The 22,408-nt window shown below is 36.5% G+C and overlaps 1 protein-coding gene across 1 annotated transcript; it reads left to right on the top strand.

Annotated features, from left to right (window-relative positions):
- Positions 1–1,806: 1,806 nt before the first annotated feature.
- card14 (caspase recruitment domain family, member 14) lies at positions 1,807–20,798 on the top strand. The gene is made up of 19 exons (XM_073852533.1): positions 1,807–2,017; positions 3,787–3,924; positions 4,386–4,592; positions 4,926–5,044; positions 5,862–6,014; positions 6,133–6,252; positions 6,476–6,601; positions 8,222–8,371; positions 8,534–8,668; positions 11,285–11,397; positions 12,720–12,936; positions 13,348–13,474; positions 14,233–14,470; positions 15,089–15,152; positions 15,855–15,969; positions 16,654–16,818; positions 17,409–17,527; positions 18,789–18,904; positions 19,035–20,798. Exons 1-19 carry the CDS (start codon positions 1,807–1,809, stop codon positions 19,240–19,242), a joined length of 2,841 nt encoding a protein of 946 aa, XP_073708634.1. The 3' UTR covers positions 19,243–20,798.
- The last annotated feature ends 1,610 nt before the right edge of the window (positions 20,799–22,408 follow it).

The following is a 22,408-nucleotide window of genomic DNA, read 5'->3' as shown; positions in this document are numbered from 1 at the left end:
AATTCTTGACTAATTTTACCCATTCACAAATAGCTCTGTTACAATCACACAAGTTCATGTGTTCATGTCTATGTCATGTCTCTATTTTGTCACCCCCTCAAGGATGTCTACTACAATGCTTTTCATCATGGCTGATTTGTGGACTGTACACGCAAAAAATGGATTTTCGCATTTTAACCTATTTCCCAATCATTTTTTATAGTAGTAATTTTTCAGTTTTGTGCCATTCCAATAATGCAAGTTTTTTTTTTTTTTTTTGGTCAAAAGTGACTGAAGAGCACCAGAGGATTAAAAGGATTAATAAATTATAATTAAAGTGGAATCTGTTAACAAATTATGATAGACCTCAAAAATAGCTACAAAAAAGCAAATTCTTTGCAATTAATTTAGTTAATTAATGATGATTTTAATGAAATTTTGAAGTAATTTCCTCTAACTTTCAGAATGTATACATGCCATTTTATATAATTACTGAAATTTTGCTATGCACTTTTAATAGGTATAAGTTTACAAACCCTACAAGGAGCCACAGAGTGCTGGTGACCAGCTAAGGTCAATGTGTTGCTTTGAGTAAGTTTGGGAGTCAACCTCAAAAAGCATTGGTTATTTAATATCTGAATCATTGGAATTCAACTCAGGGGAATCGACTCCACTAAACAGCCCTGGCCGCTTATAACATGAGTATCCAAAACAACCAAGAGAACTGACAGCAGTTATTTTGATTAATTTTAGGGGCTTGAATGACATTAATCAAAATGACCCGTTTAGATTTGTTCCGGTACCAGGCGTCGACCAGTGAGTGTCTTTGAATTATTTACTGATTTTTGGGTTACTGATTTACTGATGTTTGGATTTCTAAGGTATATTGTATATGTTACTGTATGTTAAAGAGCAGCAACTCAAAGAATGCGGATGCCTGCGTGTTTTAAAGTGGGTGTTTTTCTTCTTGATGCTGGAATGTTATGTACGTCACCATGACCGGTATAAACATTGTCATTGTGTCAAACCACTCTAGGGGTTTTATCTAGTACTTTTTAGTTCCTTTTTTTGACGGACAGTTTGACAGCCAAGAAAAAAAAAAATCCCTGGCACATTCAAATGACAGAAACACCAGAAGTAAGTCACTTGCAGACTGATGTCATTAAAGTGACATAAGCAGATTTTAGAAAAGGCAGATTATCATAAGCAAATGCTGTGTTTGCATGTAATTTCCCATAAACCTTATAATCCCTCTTTCATTTCCTTTTTTCCAGGACTTTGTACCTGTTCACAGCTTGTTTCATTTGTTTTAGATACAAAGAACTTGCTTGACTCGCACAAGATGAGCGGATGGGTATGTGTTTTGGTAGATACATTGTGATTTGCTTTGTAAATAAATCTCTCTATTGCTTTAGTGGAACATAGTAATCTGAGCAACACAACTATGTAATCTAATTCAACCAATCACATTGTGTAAATAAACAATTCATAATGTCAGGCATCTTTAAGTATCTTTAAAATGCTCTGTATTTCATTTTATTTAAGGGGAAATCCACACCTCATTTGTGTATGTGTGTGTGTGTTGTCGGGAAAACCTCTCCTTGTCTTTCAGGTTTCCTCACACACCTGTGGGTGTGCAGGGGGTGGAGATTTATCTGAACTCCCCTATACAATCTCACTGCTTCTCTCTTCTCATTTCACTTCTGCTGTGTTGATGCATGCACTGCACTTGTTTATTTTTTTGTAGTTAGTTTTTTTTATTTTTTACTTTTATAAAATTCTCTGTTATTATGTATTTGGCAAAGAGTCTGTTTTAGGAAATCCAGCATGGCTGAGAGTGTCCTAAATATTCCAGACCTGAAGGATCTGGATGAAGAAGAATTGTGGGATCTTATCAACGATAACCGCCATGCAATTTCTCTTGGCGTCCGTCCCTGTGTTGTCATCCCATACCTGCGTCAGGCACGAGTCCTCACAGACCTGGATGAGGATGAGATTCTCACCTGTCTCAATTTTACCAACCGCGGCATGAAGACAAGTAAGACACTCCGGCTTATGTATATCAGGAGAGAGACGTTTAAAGAGCATGAGAAAAGATAATGTAGTACAGTCAATTTGTTTTTAATGCTAAAAATGATTAAATATTTAACTTTAAAAAGTTTAATAGTAAATTATATTTAATGGAAGAGGAAAATATTTTTGTTCCTCCAGGACTGAAAATCAGTTTTGGATTAGCTCACTGTGTTCATTTACTATATGTGAGAACCAATGAAACATTTGAATCAGTAATGTCAATACACATTTTTAAACCTGAATGGAAAAAAAATGCATACGGGTAGGGTTGTCACGATACCATAAAAATGACTTACGATACCAGCTGAAGTATCACGATACCAAGTAGTATCACGATACCATGCAGTATTCTGTTAATTTAAAATGCAGTTCTACAAAATGAATAAAAAATCCATAAATAAAAAGATGTACATGAAAACAGGCAAGATTTTTCTCTGAATACTTAATTTGAATAAATGACAGGCTATGTTATCCATGAAATCATGTTAACAAAACTCATCTGAGCACTGCACAGAAGCTTCATAGAGTGACATTTAGATGTGGTATTTATACATTTAGACTGAACTTATAATTGCATAAATAATGTTATAAGATTAATATTTTAAATACAAAACTCTGAATATAGAAATGTGTTGGAAAAGAATGGAATATGACGGGAAACTTAAAACCGCCAGCAGGTGACAGCAGTGTTCATGATTGAATCACTGAGTCGTTCAAACGATTCTTTCAAAACGGCTGAATCATTGAATCATTCAGGAGTGAATCAAATGACTCGTTTTTATGAATGGAATCAGTGATTCGCCCAAACTAACGCGAATTCAGATTCGAACACAGAAACGAAACAAAAACATCTTGCTCGTGTCATATTGCTGAACTGTCACGAGCATTTTTGCTGCCATATCTTAAAATTTCCAAGTTAGCAGCTTGTATATTAAAACGTATTCATTTATAATGTTAAAAATACACACACACACACACACACACACACACACACACACATATATATATATATATATATATATATATATATATATATATGAACCAAGTGCAAAACCACTGTTAATGATAATGAATGGAATTGCATTCGTGATCGCAAAGATGCTTCCAGAAACAAATTATTACACCTGTTCTAAAAGTGGGCAAATGAATAAAAATACGAAAATTCTTTCTAGTAAAATATTTTGATGTTTAATAATTGATTCTTGGGCTGCTATTTTTTTAAATAACATCAGACGGTCTGAATCACACCCTCCTGAAACTGCAGCGTGAACAACGACGTTTGCGTGCAGCTTCTCATTTCAAACTGAACAGAAGCATCGGGAAACACTGAATACCATATAAAGCCTATACACAGCCTGTACTACACAACGCACAGCAGAAAGACATTTTGACATTGTTTCTGCTGGCGTGCATGAACGTTTTAAACAGTGTTCCTGCCGTGCATACAACATATCTTACGGTGCTACCGTATGAACGATAGCCTACTACCGTTTCAAAAATGTAATGGCACCGCGGGTATTTGTAAGCTTTAGTGATACTACCGTAGTACCGGTATACCGTGCAACCCTACATACGGGTTTGGAATGAAATGAGTAAATAATTTCCAATTATGTCTAAATTATTCCTTTACAGAATACTTAAAAGTTGGTTCATTGTATTGGAACTAAAAATTCCTCTTCAGTGTTTCTTGTGGTAATGTAGGCCTAATGTCTGAAATGTAATTATTTTCTGCAGGTCATATGCTTGACTTGTTACGTGTTCAGGGCCATAATGGTGCAATGGCTCTGCTTGAAAGTCTGATGATTCATTACCCCACTCTCTACAAACGGATCACCGGCCGCCAGCCCAGCATTGAGCCTTCAGGCTTCAGTGGTCAGTCAGTGCACTTTTATCCTACTTAGATTCTGATCTTGCATTACAAGCATACGCAAAACCTGAGGGTAATACAGTGTAGTAGTTGAAGATCTGAGCTGATAGCTGCAAGGTTGTAGAGCCGAAACCTGATCTGTGTAGACACTTAAACTCTCACTAGGCCAACAATGTTTTGATGCCATTTAGTTTTGTCATATTACTAATAAAAAAGGTCAGTCTGACTATTGTTCTTTATTAATTGTTATTGTAACTTATTTTTAGCAATGTTTGTAACACCAGTGACATTATCCTAGATAAAATCAACACATTATATCATTTATTCTTTTTTTGTTCAATAAAGTACTCTTACACAAATGTAATCCCAGTGACAAATTATTATTTTCATGACTGAAAATTCAAAGGGTATGTTTGTCACCATATTCAAGGCTCATTTTGTAAAACCTTGCTTCTGTGCTTTCCAGGCCTGATAAATTACACTGAGTTGACAGAGTACCTAGTTCGTGCAGTGAGCAGTATACAGACAGAGCTACAAGTGGCACGGCACGAAGCTGCACGGCTGCAAGCCAGATGTTGTCAGCTGGAAGGGAAACTGGAACAGACCCAACAAAATAATGAAGAGCTCAGCCAGATGCAGGGAGAGCATGCACGACTGCGCAGTCACCTGGATGGTGTGCACTTAACATATCTTAACATCAGTGTGCCAAACTTTTGTTTAATAAATCTTAAGCAAACATATATAATGCCATTTATGTACATTCAGATCTGAATATGTTTTTAAAATAAGAATGAGGCATTATGAAATGCCAAAGTATTTAAAAGCTAACACTAATTATAGTACAGTACAGTCTTAACAAAACTTAATTTATTACATTTAAGGGTTAACCTTTTTACATTGTTGCATTGTAATTATGTGCTTTGAGAAATTCAATAACAGTGTTATGCATAATCAGTGTTCTTTGTTTGTGTCAAGACTATTTAATGTCTGGTTGTCTTCTGTGCAGGTTTAAACAGGGAACTGCTGAAACTGAAGGATGAGAAATGTGATCTCTATGTCAGATATACCACAGCTCTTGAGGAGAAGTCTGCAACTATTATACGCAACCGAGACCTGCAACTGGAGGTAAGAAACTAGACAGTGTGTGTTTGTATCATTGCTTTTTACTCGGATTTTAGGTACCATTCAATACAATAAACTGATTGTCTCATCCATATTACATGTGTTTGTGTGCCTGACAGAGGGCAGAATTCCATAAGGAGTTGTTTTGAAGGAAGTGGTTTGTGTGTGTAGCATTTTTCAAATTCTGTAACACGTCTTACAAATTAAAAAATCTCAAATGTTGGTTTTGTACTTGTTGCAAAACACATTAAATCATGTTTAATAATGTAAAAATAATTCTGACATTTAATTTTGTTTTTTGGGATTTTCTTTCCTGATGGACAAGAAATACCTTCCTTTTGATAATATAAAAACTCCAAAAAATACCAGACAAGCGTTTTAATGGCTTGTCTTATTAAATAGATAAGAAACATGGAGTTAGTTTAATCTATGGAATTAAACCAGTGTGAGATAAATCTGTGGAATGTATTACATAGCATGCATATTTTTATAATAACAATGGAGATCAGTGGAACAATGGAATTTTGTTAATTTTGTTAATTGGTTTAATTGAGTGTTACAGGGTAATGAAGTTTTAGCTATTTGTATACAAGAATTCTGAACCCTGCTTTGCATTTTTTACTGCATTAACAAAATAATAATAATAATAATAATAATAATAATAATAATAATAATACATTTTCTCTACTAGGCAGGGAGCCAGGGTAAAAAAAAAAGCTACAGTATAATCAACACAACAAAAAGAGTAATACTGGATTGTTTTCCAAAAAACAACAGGGCATACAGAAATCTCTTCTCTTTACCTTCACCTTCTCTCCAGATTTCCCAGCTGCAGCATGAATTAAAAAAGGCACAGAAAGAGACAGACTTTGAGAGGCAGCGTTCCTTGAAGAACCCCAGTGATACACAGAAGCTCAAAGATGAGCTCAACGCTGTACGCGCAAAGTTACTTGAGACTGAGACGTTGTTCCCAGTAAATAAGACACTCATTTTCATAACAATATAACAAGTCAACAAATTTTGGGACTCCAACTTATCTAACTGACTTTTCAAATTAAACCTGTCTGTCTGTCTCTGTCTCTTTCAATAAGGTACAGCAGGATATCCTGGCCCATGATTTAAAGGAGGTCGAGAACAGACGTTCAGAACTTGCTGAGGAAGTCACCAGGCTGAGTGAGGAGAATATACAACTGCAGCAAGAGAAAGAGGAGGTAAAACAGGTCTTTCCTTAACCTTAATGCTGTTTTTTTTTTTTTCATTTCAAAATATAGTAAATATACAGAGGAGTGTATATTTGTCCTGTAAGAGGATGATTTTTTTTTGCATCTAGTGTCCCTCGCTCTTTACTTTCTCCTTACATTTTTTTTTCTTTTAAATGTTTGTATTCTTTCTGTTACCCTCCTTTTCACCATGCTCCCCTCTCACCCTTTTTAGCTCCTAGAAGAGAAGGACTGTTTAGCCCTGGAGGTGGAGAAGTTGACAGTGGACTGTGAGATGTATCAGCACAGGAGTACCTTGTTCCATAGTCAGCTAGAAGATGTGCAGGCTGAGAGAGACAAGGTCAGTACAATCAGTGCCTAAAATGAACAAATCTCATACTCATGAGGTTAATAAGTCCTAATTTTTTTTAGATTCAACAATTAGATCAGTTTATACAGTACAATAAACTGTCAGTTCTCTTTCAAGGGAACTTGAAACGACACTGTGTCATGGTGTCACACCTAGGCATGATCAGGGTCTGAGGCACACATAGAACTCATTGAATTCTATTGGCGGACAGCAGTCCAATAAAGTGACATGGAATGCCTATCCATATAAAAGGGTGCCTGTATTACACATCATCAGCTTTGTCTTTTGTTGCATGTGAAGATAATGGATAGTTAAAATTTTAGAAAGTGTTCGCCATCTTGCCCGCATTTTATTTCCAAGTCGGTGGTGTAATTTTCGTGAGAGTGGAGTACACACGCACTCGAGGGGGCTGGATGTGTTCACTGCGACAAGTTCGCAGTTAAGAAACTCTTTTCAAAGTTATAGGAACCAAGCATCTGACCCCCACAGTTCAGGCCCTGCGTCTGCCGAGGCTTTGATCACGGGGATCGTGGTGGAGCTGGCAGAGGAGTTTAGTAAATGGGTTTGCTGGCTGCATCAGCTCTCAGGAGTTAGATGTATTTGGAGTGGATGATGCTGAAAAGATCAGTGAGTCTTCTCACTCTGCTAACCAAACATACAAGTAGTTACTGAGTTACTATGACTCATGCTGTGTGAAACAGCAAGAAGTCTCTTGTGGCCAACTCGGCAAGCAATTCCGAGCAGGTAATAACCAAAGCTTTAAGTTCCTCCCAAACATTCACAGTGAGATGTCGAGGTCATGGAGAGGCCATGTCAGGTCATCTTGAAGGTGGTCAGTACAATGTGTATGTGGCAGTGGTCAGGCTGATGGGGCCCTGCACACAAAGAAAGTGTTGCAGATCTACCAGGACCAGGGTAAGGGATTGTCTTATGAGGCTGTCGCTGAACTGTGCTGGACCACAGATTTAACTCTCCGTGCCACCCATACAGACCCAAACTGGCATTGGTTGCTCTATGGTGATGAAAGAAAGAAACTTTGTGCAGAAGGGCAGCTAATTGTATAGAGATATGGTATAGAGCTTGGCAAATGAGGGTTATAATGGACGGGTCGCAAAGCATCACACTCTCTGATTTGGTCACCCTCCCCAATCGTTTAGTTTGTGGTTTAAAGTAGGGGTATACGCTCCCCTATGGATGCGTTGCTTTCAATAAGCCTCCTAACTAGAGGTGAATATCAGACAATGCAGAGGTGGACTGTATTGTTGTGATACGCTAATGTAGGCATTTTTTTATATGCACAGATACTTCATGTGTGACATTATAGAATTGCCATCTGCCAATAGTATTTGACATGTTTCTACACATGCTTCAGACATCGGTCACGGTTTGGAGCACTTTCATAGTGTCAACACCAAAACGCAGCATCTTGTTCCCATCACAGGGAACTTGGTTATATACATAACCTTAAGACGTTTAGTGTTAGTGCTTCAAAGAAAGGAACAAGTCAGATGTTTTCAGATACATTCTTGCATTCAGCTTTTGCACAAACATGTGGAGTTCAATAATGACAAATTAAAGCTTAATTATAGATACTGCTGATGTTTTTTACAGGCATATTTGTCCCGAGATGAGGCCCAGGCTCAGATTGCACGTAGTCTCGCAGAGAAGGACGTGCTGAGAGGCCAACTCATGGAGCTACAGGCAAGGATTTTCGCCATGAAAGCCAGTAGCAAGCAAAGAGAAAGAAGAGAAAAATCCAGGGTAACACTGACTTATTTGTATTGTAAATTCAAGACCAAACATACAGTAGCTTACCACAATCATTCTTTAAAGCAGTTTTAAATATTGTGCTGTCAAATGCATCTGTAACCTAGACACAACTACACATGACTTTATTTTGATATCATGTCTTTGAATAAGCAGGACAGGAAGTTTAGCTATGACAGCAACATAGGTTCGTGCAGTGAGTTTCGTCTTTCCAGTCCCCCACCTAGAAGACAGCTATGCCGCTTGAATGCAATTCTTCCAGAGAGTTTCAACTCGGATGATGGCTGTGAGGTACATTTATACTGTAAATGCTCTGCTTATCTAATCCTAGTCTTCAGCCTCATGGACCCCCCACAGTTCATGCATTAGCTGTCTGATATGTATGGGTAACAAAACTGGAATGAACTTTGTTGATGTAATAAATTCTAGGTGTGATTTCTAAGAATAACTGGCAGATCAACCTGCTACTTGCTACCTATGGTATGACATGGTTGTATGTCCCGAAGTTTGCCTACGATCTTTTGCATTGAAGAACAATAATTATAAATATAGCTGCAAGCAGCAATTACGGGGCCAAGCACTCAAAGCGGAAAATGAGGAGCTAAGGATGGCAGGAACAGCAGACCAACTGCAACAATAAGTAAAAAGAAGCCATTTTAGGATGATTTTAGTCAAAACGACAGAAAAGTGATGTAGAACGCCTACTTATATGATTTAATGGCTTATTACGTTTGACCAACAGGTGGCGCTGTTATCAAATCGATGTGGTGTGTTTAGTGTGAGATGACAAACGTTCACACAAAGTTTGGTGTCATTATGTAAAAGTTTTAAAAAGATATAGCCTTAGAGTCATTTTCACATCAATCCTTAAATTTATAGAGGCGCTGTACGAAAACGGTTTCAACTATCAACATGAAATCCATAACTTTTTGTCAGCACAGTCTGAAGATGATCTGACTCGATTTTGGTGAAAATCGGACGAACGGTCTAGGACTAGTTCTAAAAAGTAGGTTTTCAACATAGATCAAAATGGCGGAAAGGAAGTTTGGCCAACTGTGGCATAATTGGTATCTGTGTTGTCGGCATGACCCAAGGAATATTTTGAGACGAGTTTCATTACAATAGGCTAATGCTATCTACAGTTATTAGCATTTCTGATCATTTTAAAACTAATGGTTAATAAATGGTTCATTACTCTTGACCAATAGGTGGCGCTGCTACCAAATTTATGTGGTGTAATCAGTGTGAGGTGGTAATGCCACATACCAAATTTGGTGCAAATATCTCAAAGCTTTGCAGAGATACAGCTTCCGATGCGCTTTGGCATCTTACCTGCAAATTCATTGATGCGTTAAATGAAAACGGTTTCGAATATCGACACGAAATCCATAACTTTTTTTCAGCATGGTCTGAAGATGATCCGAGTCAAATTTGGTGAAAATCCGACTAACGGTCTAGGAGGAGTTCGAAAAAGTAGGTTTTCTACATTCATCAAAATGGCGAACAGGAAGTTAGGCCAATTTTGGCATAATTGGTATCAATGTTCTCGGCCTGACCCAAGGAATATTTTGAGATCACTTTTATTACAATAAGCCATTTTTTTCAGAAGTTATTAGCATTTTTCGAAATTTCGTTATAACTTTTGACCACAAGGTGGCGCTGGCCCCAAAATTGGTATGTACATTCAGGGCATGGTGCCGAACATTTTTGTAATTATTGTCGAAACGATACGTTAATCCGTTCTCAAGATACGGCATTTTAAAGCTAAATTCAAAATGGCCGACACCCAAAATGGCTGACATGGGAAAATTGGATATGGTTCGACTCGGCATGATCCTCCGAATCTAACAAGACCAGTTTTGAGATTTTTGGTCAAACCACTGAGAAGTTATAAGCAAAAATAGCCATTTTTAATATATCCTGACCACTAGGTGGCACTGTGACGAAACACTGCAGGTAGCCTCAAGTCATGCTTGTTATAACACACACCAAGTTTGGTCTCAATACGACAAACCGTTGCCGAGATACGGCCTCACATCCATTTTTGCGCGCTTTTCGTAGAATTAATTAGCGCGTTATTCGAGAACGTTTTGTCCAATCAACTTGAATTCCATAACTTTTTGCCTGCATGGTCTGAAGATGATCTGAGCCAATTTTGGTGAAAATCAGACAAACCGTCTAGGACGAGTTCGAAAAAGTAGGTTTTACAAACAAAAAATTATAGAAAAAAAACTAAACCTTAGGATTTTTGAAATTTGGTGTTCATTCGACTCGGCATGACCCGAGGATTCAGGGAAAATTGGAATTTTTATTTTATGGCTTACGGTTCAAAAGTTATTAGCAAAAAGAAAGTGAAAGTTTGGACAAGTGGTGGCGCTAGAGAGTTTGAATTAGAGACTCCAAACTTGCTATGGTTAATGTTGGGACTGTCCTCTATCAGTGTGCCAAATTATACAACTTTCCCGCAAGCGGTTCTATGGGCTGCCATAGACTTGCGGCGGAATAATAATAATAATAAGAATTCTAACGGTTTCAATAGGTGCCTTCGCACCTTCGGTGCTTGGCCCCTAATTATAACTATAGATATAGGGCTTTAAAAAATGTTCTAATTTAATTTAAAAGTGAAGTCTTGATACAAGGTACATATATAGATACATATAGGTTTTTGTTTTCTCCAGCTGATAAACAGCCAGTCAGAACTTTTAAAGTGCTAGTGGAAACAGAACTTAATGGTCTGTTGGTGAGGATGCTAATATGGGACAACTGTCCATGCAGTGTTGGCAAAAATAACTTGATAATGTGATAATTTCTTCCATTCTCTGAAGGTTTCTCCTACTTTGTTCCGTCTGATGGCAAATATAGAATTTTGCTAGATGTTTTATTTAGTATTTTTTTTTTTTTTTACAGTTCAGTGAGGAAGCAATCTGCAGTATCAGTTCCAATCAGGTGGAGCCCCCCTGTTCTGAATCTTTCCGCAGACGTGACTTTCCCTCCAGAAGTGACATGGAAGATATTTACAGGTGAGCTGCTCATCTAGTCTGTAGCAGTGATCACTGTAAAGCCTGCAGTGTGTAAGTGAAAATAGCAGTTTGGTATTGAGTTTTGCAGTTTGGCTACATTATGGAATTACTGCTTTCAATTGGCATTTAAAAATAGTTTGTTAGTTAGTAGTTGCCCATTGAGAATAAGTACATTATTTTAATAATGGAACTTGATAATTGTATAATCTCTTCTCATTTCTGAATTGACCAAAACCTAAATCCAAAACCATTGCTATAAAATCCAAATAATTAAATTGTTGGGATTCAGTCAGATTTGCTGAATAAAAAATCTTGTTTGCATGTCACTGCATGTGGAGCTTTTTTAGACTGTGGGTGTTGTAGCTTTTAGTGTTTAACGAAGACAATAGTTGTAAATATGGTGTCCAAAATAAACAAACAATGCTTATGTCCTGTTTTTGCATCTGATTTCTTTTGTAAAATCTTTATTTCATGTCTTCCATGGTATAATTAGACCACACATTAGTGTTTCCTATTTCCTTGTCTTTATGATCCTAATTGCATTCCTAGTTGCATTGTATGTGCCCATGACTCACTATCATAAAACTCATTAAAAAAAAAAGTCATAAACCGACAGGTCAATATTTCCGTATGTACATTCACCATGTTGTGGAGATAAAGATGTTGTGTAGCAGGCCTGTCTAAAAATAACTTTAGAATTCAGAGAATAGAAGTTTGCATGTTAGCAAATGGAATTCTTCAAAGAACCTGAGTTTGAAATGATAAGAAAACCTCTTTATTCCATTTTCAGCAGTCAGGATTCTCTCAGCTTTGACCATGATTTTGTTTTCATTTCTAAAGGTACTGTTGCTTACATTTCATTGTGGCTACCTAAATAAGCTAAAATTTAATTTTGTCAGAAATGTTTTTGTACATTTATTGTGCTTTTGTTTCATCCACAAATTTATAATTTATATAAATGTGTATATATATATATATATATATATATATATATATATATATATATATATATATATATATGTGCATATATTACACATGGCACATTACTTTGTTTTTGGTCCTTAAAAAATTGCAGTAGAATGAATCACAATGCCATATCACCCTTTTTGATCTTCGTTCTGTTAGGAGATAGTTCTGATGAGCCAAAATCGCCAGCGTCACTTCCCTGTTCTACTAGCAGAAGGAGCCCTAATGACAGGTAAAATAAAAACTGAAAGTAAAACACAATAACCATGTTTGTTTGTTTATTTTTATTATAGTGTATTTTATTTATTTATTTAAAATGGTTTTGTTGCTAAACATGTTGTTTTGTATAAATCTAGTGTCTCAAGAGCATCAGCTCCCCCCTTCTTGATGCGCTCCAGACCTCAGGCCCTCCGTATCACTGGGCGTGTACTCAATGTGTTTTTCCAGGGAGAAATGCTATTGAACCAAATACAGGTCATTGGGGGCAATAAAACCGGTGTGTTTGTGCATCATGTGACTGAAGGATCATCTGCTCATAACACTGGCATCAGCCCTGGATCTCAGATACTTCAGGTGAAGATTTCTAGATTCTGGATTCTTAACTGAACTCTAGATTTTTTGTTTGGAAAAATGTGGGGATTTCAGAATTACCTAAATTTGTTTTCATTTAAAAGCAAAACCATAGGTTAGTTTTAAGAGCTAAAATGCCATTTACCATCCAGAACTTTTGAAAAACCAGTCTAGCTTGAATAGTGAAAAAAATCCTCTGAAAAACAAAGTGGTAGGAGACATGAAGAGAATTCAGAACGACAAGTCCCTCCAGATTCTTCCAAAGATACGACAGAAAATTAAAACCTCTGTTTTAATCCTTCTCTTTAAATAAGGATAACAGCGATAATTTTTATCCCTAGAGTGACATTCTGGTTTTCCAGCAGCAGTTAAATGGAGTGGGAACTAATCAAAACCAAAATTTTGTATTTGTAGCTGAAGTATGAGCGGGAGCAAAGAGCTGTGCGAATGGTTTTGGAAGATACCACTATGGAAGAGGCCCTGTGGGCCATGGGGCAAGTCCAAGGACCATGCCACATTACAATGAGACCCAGCCAAGATGGTAAGTAGAAAGAACCATAATCGGACATTCAAACACACTACATATTAAAACTCAAGTGATGTGTTTTTAAGGCAACTATTTGCGCACAATTTAGAGTAGGGTTTGAGAAGTAAAGTCATGGATTTGATTCCCAGGGAATGCATAAACTGATGAAATTTATACCTGAGTGCAGTGTACAGTAAGAGGCTTTGCATAAAGTGTCTGCCAAATGCATATATAAATGATTGTAATCTATGTTTACTTTTTTTTTTACTGACAGACCAATAGACTATTTATTCATAATCACTCAATGGTTCTGAATGGTTCTTCAACATGATTAAAAAATGACTTTGTATTGATGATGAGATACAGTCACCACATGACTCTAGAGAAGCTCTTTTAGAGTAGTTGTTATTGCTATTCTATGTAATCAGGTAATAAGGTTCAAGATTTTGTGTCATTTTATGCAGATTTTTTAAATACAGGTGAATGGTGCTGTAATTTTGTGCTATAATGATTATATTAGCAAATGTTTCAATTTATTTAAATAATATGTTGTATGGTGTATCATCCTGTCCATGCTAAGCTCATCTCTAAAATTGTTGCAGTTTAGCAGTAAATACACATTGTATTTAGGGAACGTTGCCCTATTTGTTTATTAACTAGCAATCTTATTTACAATTTACATTAATCAAGATTATACATTATAAAATGTTTGAGTTCAATTAAAGTCATATACCTATTAATTTTTAACTAAAACTCTTCTGATTTCCTCCTAGCCTATGCAAACCTGCTACAGCAGCTAAAGAATGGCGAGGTGATGTCGGGTGATTCCTTCTACATCCGTGTAAACATGACAATGCCGGGGGATGTAGCTGATACTCTCGCAGTCAAGTGTAATGACATTCTCCATGTGACAGACACACACCATTCCGATGATGGCTCCTGGTGGGCCAGTCATGTGCACCCTTGTCACTTAGAAGACCTGAAGAGTGGGGCTCTGCCCAACTACTACAGGTACACAACACCATTATTTCTCAAAATTATTTCTCTTTGGCATGTTTTGTTTTTATTTTGTAAAATCTGCCCAGTGAATGTAAAATTCTAATAAAAGCACTTGTTTTTTTAATTATTATGCTTTTATGTAAAAAAGCATATATGTGACCCTGGACCACAAAACCAGTCTTAAGTAGCACGGGTATATTTGAAGCAATAGCCAAAAATACAAAGTATGGGTCAAAATTATCGATTTTTCTTTTATGCCAAAAATCATTATGATATTAAGTAAAGATGATATTCCATGAAGATATTTTGTAAATATTGTACCCTGAATATTTTAAAACTTAATTTTTGATTAGTGATATGCATTGCTAAGAACTTCATTTGGACAACTTTAAAGGCAATTTTCTCAGTTTTTAGTTTTTTTGCACCCTCAGATTCCAGATTTTCAAATAGTGGTATCTCAAACAAATATTGTCCTATCCTTACAAACCATACATCAATGGAAAGCTTATTCATTTAGCTTTCAGATGATGTATAAATCTCAATTTCGAAAAATTGACACTTATGACTGGTTTTGTGGTCCAGGGTCACATATAGTGTTATAGCTTCTATAAGTGTTAACAAATGTTTCAGAGCACAGCGGCTCTTAATCAGGACTCTAGAAGATATGACCTACCCTCGCAAAACACAAAGAAAGGTGAGAGTCCATCAGTAAATTCACCCATATTATTTTAGTCATCACAGAAATTACTTCTCTCTTTTTATTTAACTTTCTACGTAACTTTTATTTATAAACTATGTATAGCAATAAAGCTTACAGGAAATTCTGCTTAGTGTTAAAACAATTACATGTGAATACAGTGAAGTTCGGCACAAAGGTTAATACAGCGACTTAAAAACTGAACTATAAAACGATTGTCTTAGCAGGCCTGTTGACATGATATGTTAAAAGGTTAAATAATTCATGGCATAGGTTAGTCATAGTGTTACTCATAGTCTATCTTTTAGATGAATAGTTGTGAAATGTTTAACAAATTCTTGTCTAGCTTTGTATCGCCTTAGTGTGGAATTACGGAAATGCTTGCCAAAATATTGAACTGTGGGTGTGGTATGAGGTTCTTTGATGAGTAAATAATAATGCATAACTTATAACTCTGAAACTAGCCATAGACAGAAAACATTCAAACTAATTAAAGGAAAATGAGTCATGCATTCCTGTAAATAAGAGGGCAACTTTTGTATTGTCCTGTCACTCAAAGATGAATGAGTTTAAGAGACAGAGACATACAAAATTATTGTAGACTCGCAATGTTAGATTCTGTTGAGATGTGTCATGAAAAAGCTCTTTTAGCACAGATTGGTAGAGTCTGTTACATTAGTACCTGTTTTCTGTCCACAGGAGAAAACTTTAGCTCATGAGAAGCAGAGAGCAGCAAGAATCGTCATCACCGGTCAGCAAAGAAGAAACCCACTGTGGGTCAGTGTGGAGGACGTCAGCAACACAGCACAGGACAGTTAGTACAAGACGAACTCCATTTAGCTGTTTTAAACATAACTAGACATGGGAAATGTAAGAAAATGAAAACTAATTCCTGTTCTACTTCTAGTTCTATTAACTTTTATTACTTTGAGGAGGAAATTTCTGGAAAAAGAAATGCAATCCGACTGTGGAAGAGGGAGATCATTCCAATATTTAAAAAATCCAAACAGTTCTTGGAAATGTTTTTTTAATAGACATTTTTAGGCTGTAACCAACAATTTAGTAACATTTCATTTATTTTAGTAAAATGGTACTGACAAAACTCACATTGTGTATCTAACTACACATATGAACAACTAATCAGTAACTACACTGACTTAAGCCTCACAAAGCATAAGTTAAACCTAACAGTGAAAATTGACTAATCAGTATGTGTTTGTGTCACTAAAATAGGTGGCTCATTGTAATCATTCATTTCATGAATATACTATTGAAGTAGAATTGTTGTGGTGAGGTGTAGTGCAGGAAATATTGTCAGAGTAATTTAGTACTAAACCAGTTCTGAATAAGAACAGATTCTTGTTTCCCAACCCTAGTCATAACATGGAACTTTTAATGCTACTGACTTTAATCTTTCATTTAAACTTTTGAGGTAATCTGTGTCAAACAAAATTCAGTTTTAGACCTTAAGTGTCAGGTAAATCTTTCTCTCCTGTAGGTGATGGCTGCGTGCCCAGCAGATGTGTGACCCTAATGCCCTACACCCTGGTCTCACCTCGTTTCCCACCCATCTGCCGACCAGTCCTCCTCCTTCCCACATTGCTTGGCCGTGTCTTACATAAACGGTTGGCAGGACAGGAAGGTTATCAGCTCTGTGAGCCAGGTAAAAATGCACATCATTTTAACAAGTTGTATTATCAAGTCAAGTTGTTCTTAACAAAGAGGAAAAGAAAGGGAAAAAATAATGATAGACAAAATTAAAAAGGCAAACACATGAAACAGCCCTTATGCAGAACTGTACACACTGTATGGGGAATTACAGTGCAGTCTTTCTCCATCATTAGTGAAAGTCAAAATTTAGTCGAGAGCCATTCACTAATTTAGGACACATTCACAAAAGAAACTTAATAGAAATGTATAAAAAATATGCTTGACAGATTAGAAGAGCTAGTTCAACCCATTTGTATTTAATGACTTATGCAATGACCTACGCCTATGTTTTGAGGGCTAATACTATTCAATGTATACAGCTGACTAGATAATGTGTATTTTAAAGATGTATTTTTTTTAGAATTTAAATGGTATCTGAGAAATGTACCAAAGTGACCCCATGATACATGGATGTAAGGCCATCTTTGATTGTCTGAGTTCAGTTTTCCCTCTGTGTAGTCTTATTTATCTGCAATGGTCTCTGGCTGCTTTCTCCTTTCCTCACTTGTCATCCCTTACTTCCTCTCATCTCTTATATTTTAGAGTTGCTGATGGCAAGTGAGCATGCCATTCAAATGCAGAAGGGGGAGATTCTCGAAGAGTGTGACTCGAAAACACACCTTTGCTATACACTGCAGGGAGTGGAGAAGATCATGAAACGGGTGTGTCATAAAACATTGCTATCATATTACTAATTACCTGATAAATAGCATTCAAATAACAATTTTAGTAAGTAAATTGAAATAAAAGATTAGAGATGAGTGGTTTTACAATAATACTAGTAATTTAATTACAATAAAAAATAAGTAAATACATGTATATGTAAATACATGTTTTTGATTTAGATAACAACATTATTACCATTGACAGGTAAAGTGAATAACACTGATTATCTCTTCATCATGGCACCTGTTAGTGGGTGGGATATATTAGACAGCAAGTGAACATCTTGTCCTCAAAGATGATGTGTTAGAAGAAAAATAGGCAAGCAAAAGAATTTGAGCGAGTTTGACAAGGGCCAAATTGTGATGGCTAGTCGACTGGGTCAGAGCATCACCAAAACTGAAGCTCTTATGAGGTGTGTCCCAGTGTGCAGTAGTCAAAAGTGGTCCAAGAAAGGAACAGTGGTGAACCAGCGACTGGGTCATGGGCACATTGAAGGGCTTATTGGTGCATGTGCATCACTTACCTGGGGAACACATGGCACCAGAATGCACTATGGGAAGAAGGCAAGCCAGCAGAGGTCGTGATGCAATGGGCAATATTCTGCTAGGAAACATTGGGGCCTGCCATCCATGTAGATGTTACTTTGACATGTACTACCTGCCTAAGCATTGTTGCAGACCATGTACACCCTTTCATGAAAACAGTATTCCCTGGTGGCTGTAGCCTCTTTCAGCAGGATAATGCACCCTGCCAAAAGCAAAAATGGTTCAGGAATGATTTGAGGAGCACAACAGTGAGTTTGAGGTGTTGATTTGGCCTCCAAACTCCACATATCTCAATCCAATCGAGCATTTGTGGGATGTGCTGAACAAACAAGTCCAATCCATGGAGGCCCCACCTCACAACTTACAGGAAGGATCTGCTGCTAACATCTTGGTGCCAGGTACCACAGCACACCTTTAGGGGTCTAATGGAGTCCATGCCCGACGGGTCAGGGCTTTTGTTTTGTTTTTTGTTTTGGCAGCAAAAGGGGGACCAACACAATATTAGGAACGTGGTCATAATGTTATGCCTGATCGGTGTTTGTATATATATATATATATATATATATATATATACACAGTGGATATACAATGAAGGACATACTAAGTGCTAGAATATATACAAATGTATACATTTGTTGAATGAAATCTAGAGTGTCTACTCATTTCTACAATCATTCAATTAAACAAAATCTGTTTAATATCCATTGTATAGGGCACTCACTGTGTGTTACCACTGGGTTTGGACTGTGTGCGTCGTCTCCATCGTGCCGAAATCTTCCCCATCATCATCTACATCATGTCTACAGAGAGGAGTCTCCGCAAATTGAGGTACTATAATTTTCTCCATTTAACTTTTCACAATGAAACTAAAAGCTGCTTTGATTTAAAGATTCAGATTTATAACACAAATGGGAGAATTACTATTGCTATATTTATCTGTTCTGTTATTGTTTCCTAGACAAAAACTACGGCAGAATGTTTTGACTGAGTCCCAGGTGCTGGAGTGTTCCTGCAGTGAGGAGCCCCTTCTGGATAAACTACCCTGCCTTTACCAGAGCATTCCACCAGAGAGCTGGCATGATAGTACCACCCTAATTGACACTCTAAAAGCTGTGGTGAGCGAGGAGCAGCAAAAAATTGTGTGGGTTGAGTCAGATACCTGGTGAAAGAGTAATAATAATGAGAGCGTAAATTCAAAATCCCCTTGCCACAATTTTAGAGTATTAAGGCCGATTTATACTTCTACATTGAACCTACATTATAGACACAATGTAGTTATTTTGTAATGAATAATAGAGCTTGAAGCTTCTGATGAAAGCAGTGAGGCCGATTACACAAACAGCAGGCTAGACAGATACGATCATAAACCATAAATGAATTTAGTGATCTAAAACCTCCATATTCACACAGCGTTGTTTATCCATACATCAGTATAGGTCATAATATGATTAAAAGAGAATTCCACTAAACATTTATTAACCAGTCCACAAAGGCAACACTGCAGGTCTATATAATGGGCACTTTAGATTAACTGAAAAGCACATTCTGTGAATTTAAAGCAAAAAATGGAGGTCTGCTACAACGCTAAGTTGTACACTACTGTTCAAAAAGTTTGAGGTTAAAAATTATACTTTTTTTCAATTAGCACACATTAAATTGATTTACAGTGACAGTAAAAACATGCGTTGTTACAAAAAAATTATATTTTAGACAAATGCTGTTTTTTTAAACTATATTCATCTAAGAAGTATAACTATTTCCCCTAGAATATTCAGCAGAACAACTGTTTTCAACATAAATAATCATATGTAATGTTACCTAAACTAGAAACTATTCTACGTTGATTTGGATACTTATGTGACACTGAAGACTGAGGTAATGGCTCCTGAAAATTCTAAATTCTAAATTACATTTTAACATTTATTAAAACAGAAAATAGTTATTTTAAATTACATTATTTCACAATAATACTGTTTTACAGTATTTTTCATCCATTAGATATTGAGCATTTTGAGACTTTAGTATATGTAGTATATGTAGTGTGTAGTATATGTAAAAAGCAATGTTTCGTCATTCTCAGATAAGGCATTTGTCTTAAGTGCTGAACCCTGAGGGCTCCATGACTCATTCAGTATATATGCCAGAACATAAAGAAAGTACATATTTTTTTCTAAATATTAAAGTATTGCTAAAAAATGAGTATACAAGGTGCTTTACTGGGACTTGTTGTTAAGGTGCATGCTATATTTTTTTATTACTCTGAATACTCTAATACTGTTCCACTATTTTAAATTATGTGAAGGAGAAAAAAGCATTTACTCTGAAGAAAGCTGTAAATCATATCTATTGAGGGGTATTTGAATAATTTAAATAAGCTATGTTCACAACTGCATAACAGATTATAAATTAGATTTCACCTAACATCTATGTATAAAAGTGTGTATGAAATTTGTTTACACGGAGTCAGTTACCTAGGTTACATTAAGTAGCAACAAAGCACAAAACCCAGTTGATATTCTACTTAATAGCTACTGTTGCTTAACACAGGCTCACAAATAGAGGCCTTTGTTTAACTTACAAACAAGATGTCATTACTGCGTAGAAATCCCCCCAAAAATTAGTATATAGAGCACTGCCAGAGCATTTTCCCCTCAAGCCTGTATCTAATCTCAACTGCCCTGTTTTTACTCAGGTTCAAATTATGCATTGTTTTTGTAAAACAAAAAAGTGAACACTTTTCACAGTTTGAAAACTGACAGTTTAAAACTGAGAGCAAGTAACTATTGTATAGTGAGTTATAGATAATGCACATTACAATGTTAATGTTCTCTTTTATATTTGTAGATTCTATTTCATTAGAAATTCTATGACATATGTTTCTCAATTTGTGTACAATTCTGTTGTAGAGTATATACCTTTTTGATTATGTATATTTTTATTTTTATTCTTTGATGTGTACTTGCCTACACCTATACAAAATAAACACTTTGTTTCTTGATCAAAGGATGGATGTTGAACAGAAACCATACTTTCTTAACATACATAAAATTTCTATGCATTTGTGTCATTCCTGTTTTAACCAAGATTCAAACAAACACGCCTGCTGAACTAGGAAAAACCCGTCCAGTAGCAACATGTCCTTCATTGACACTAAACCACAAATGTGTACTTTCCCATAGCATTAGAGATGTTAGCAAGCATTCCAACAATGTAAACAAGAATAACAATAATTAATCATCACAAGAGAATTTACAAAAATGCTTTGTGAATATTAAGGTCAGAGGTGAGACATTATTTTATTAATAGAGTTTTGGACAAACAGATATATAGATATAATTATAATATAATAATAATTATTATTATTATAAAATTAAATTAAACTATACAACTATATAAATATATTTATTCCATGGTCTGTCTGAATACTGGATTCTGATTGGCTGGCATGTATGCAGTAAAACCGTTTATTCCATGGTCTGTCTAAATACTGGATTCTGATCGACTGACAGGTATGCAGTAGGGATGCACCGAATGTTCGGCAACGGAAATTATTTGTAACGCCAGGCCAGCAGAGGGAGCCCTTACTCATACTGACTGTTGCTGCTCTCTCTGCTGCGTCTATAGTTACTTCCTGTTTGGCCGCCATTTAAACAGGGCCATGCCAAACAGGCCCTCGCGAAGTATTGTTTTGCTGTGCGGACTCTACTAAGCGTTTTCTCTTCTTTCATTGCCTTGTTTTTGCCACGGTTTGTTTTCATTGTCATAGTCATTGTTATTTTGCCATTACCATAGTTTTGCCTAGTTTCATAGCCTTGTTTATTTGTTACTTTCGGACTGCTCACTGGACTTTGACGTTCTGCCTGATTTCTGGATTACGCGTTTGTCTTGCCTTTGTGTTACTGTTTGTTTGGAGATCGACCCTGCCTGTCTTGACTACGCTGTGTTAAATAAAGCTTGCATCTGGATCTTACACGCTTCCCAGAGTCCTGCGTTACAGAAATACTTCACCTACCAAAGATCCAGCGACTTTTAGTACACAGATCATCATGGATCCAGCATCACGCCTCTTCTGCCTCCACCAAGGTAAACGGTCTATTGAAGATTATGTTGTGGACTTTTGCGGACTGTGTTATTTGGTGGCATTTAATGACGTTGCTCTTAAGGACATTTTTCATCAAGGGTTAGACGATCTTATTCGCTCCCAGTTACCTGGGGGGAAAATTCATTGGACTTTAGAGCAGTATATTGACCATACTTTGTTGCTGGCTGGATCAGCATTTACTGTGGGGACTGCTAATGACGAACCCTGCTATCCCCCAGTATCTCCCAACT

This window comes from Garra rufa, chromosome 12, assembly GCF_049309525.1.
Source record: "Garra rufa chromosome 12, GarRuf1.0, whole genome shotgun sequence".
NCBI lineage: Eukaryota > Metazoa > Chordata > Actinopteri > Cypriniformes > Cyprinidae > Garra > Garra rufa.
The sequence above is the reverse complement of the archived record's forward strand: the minus strand, read 5'-3'. Positions and strand labels throughout refer to the sequence as shown.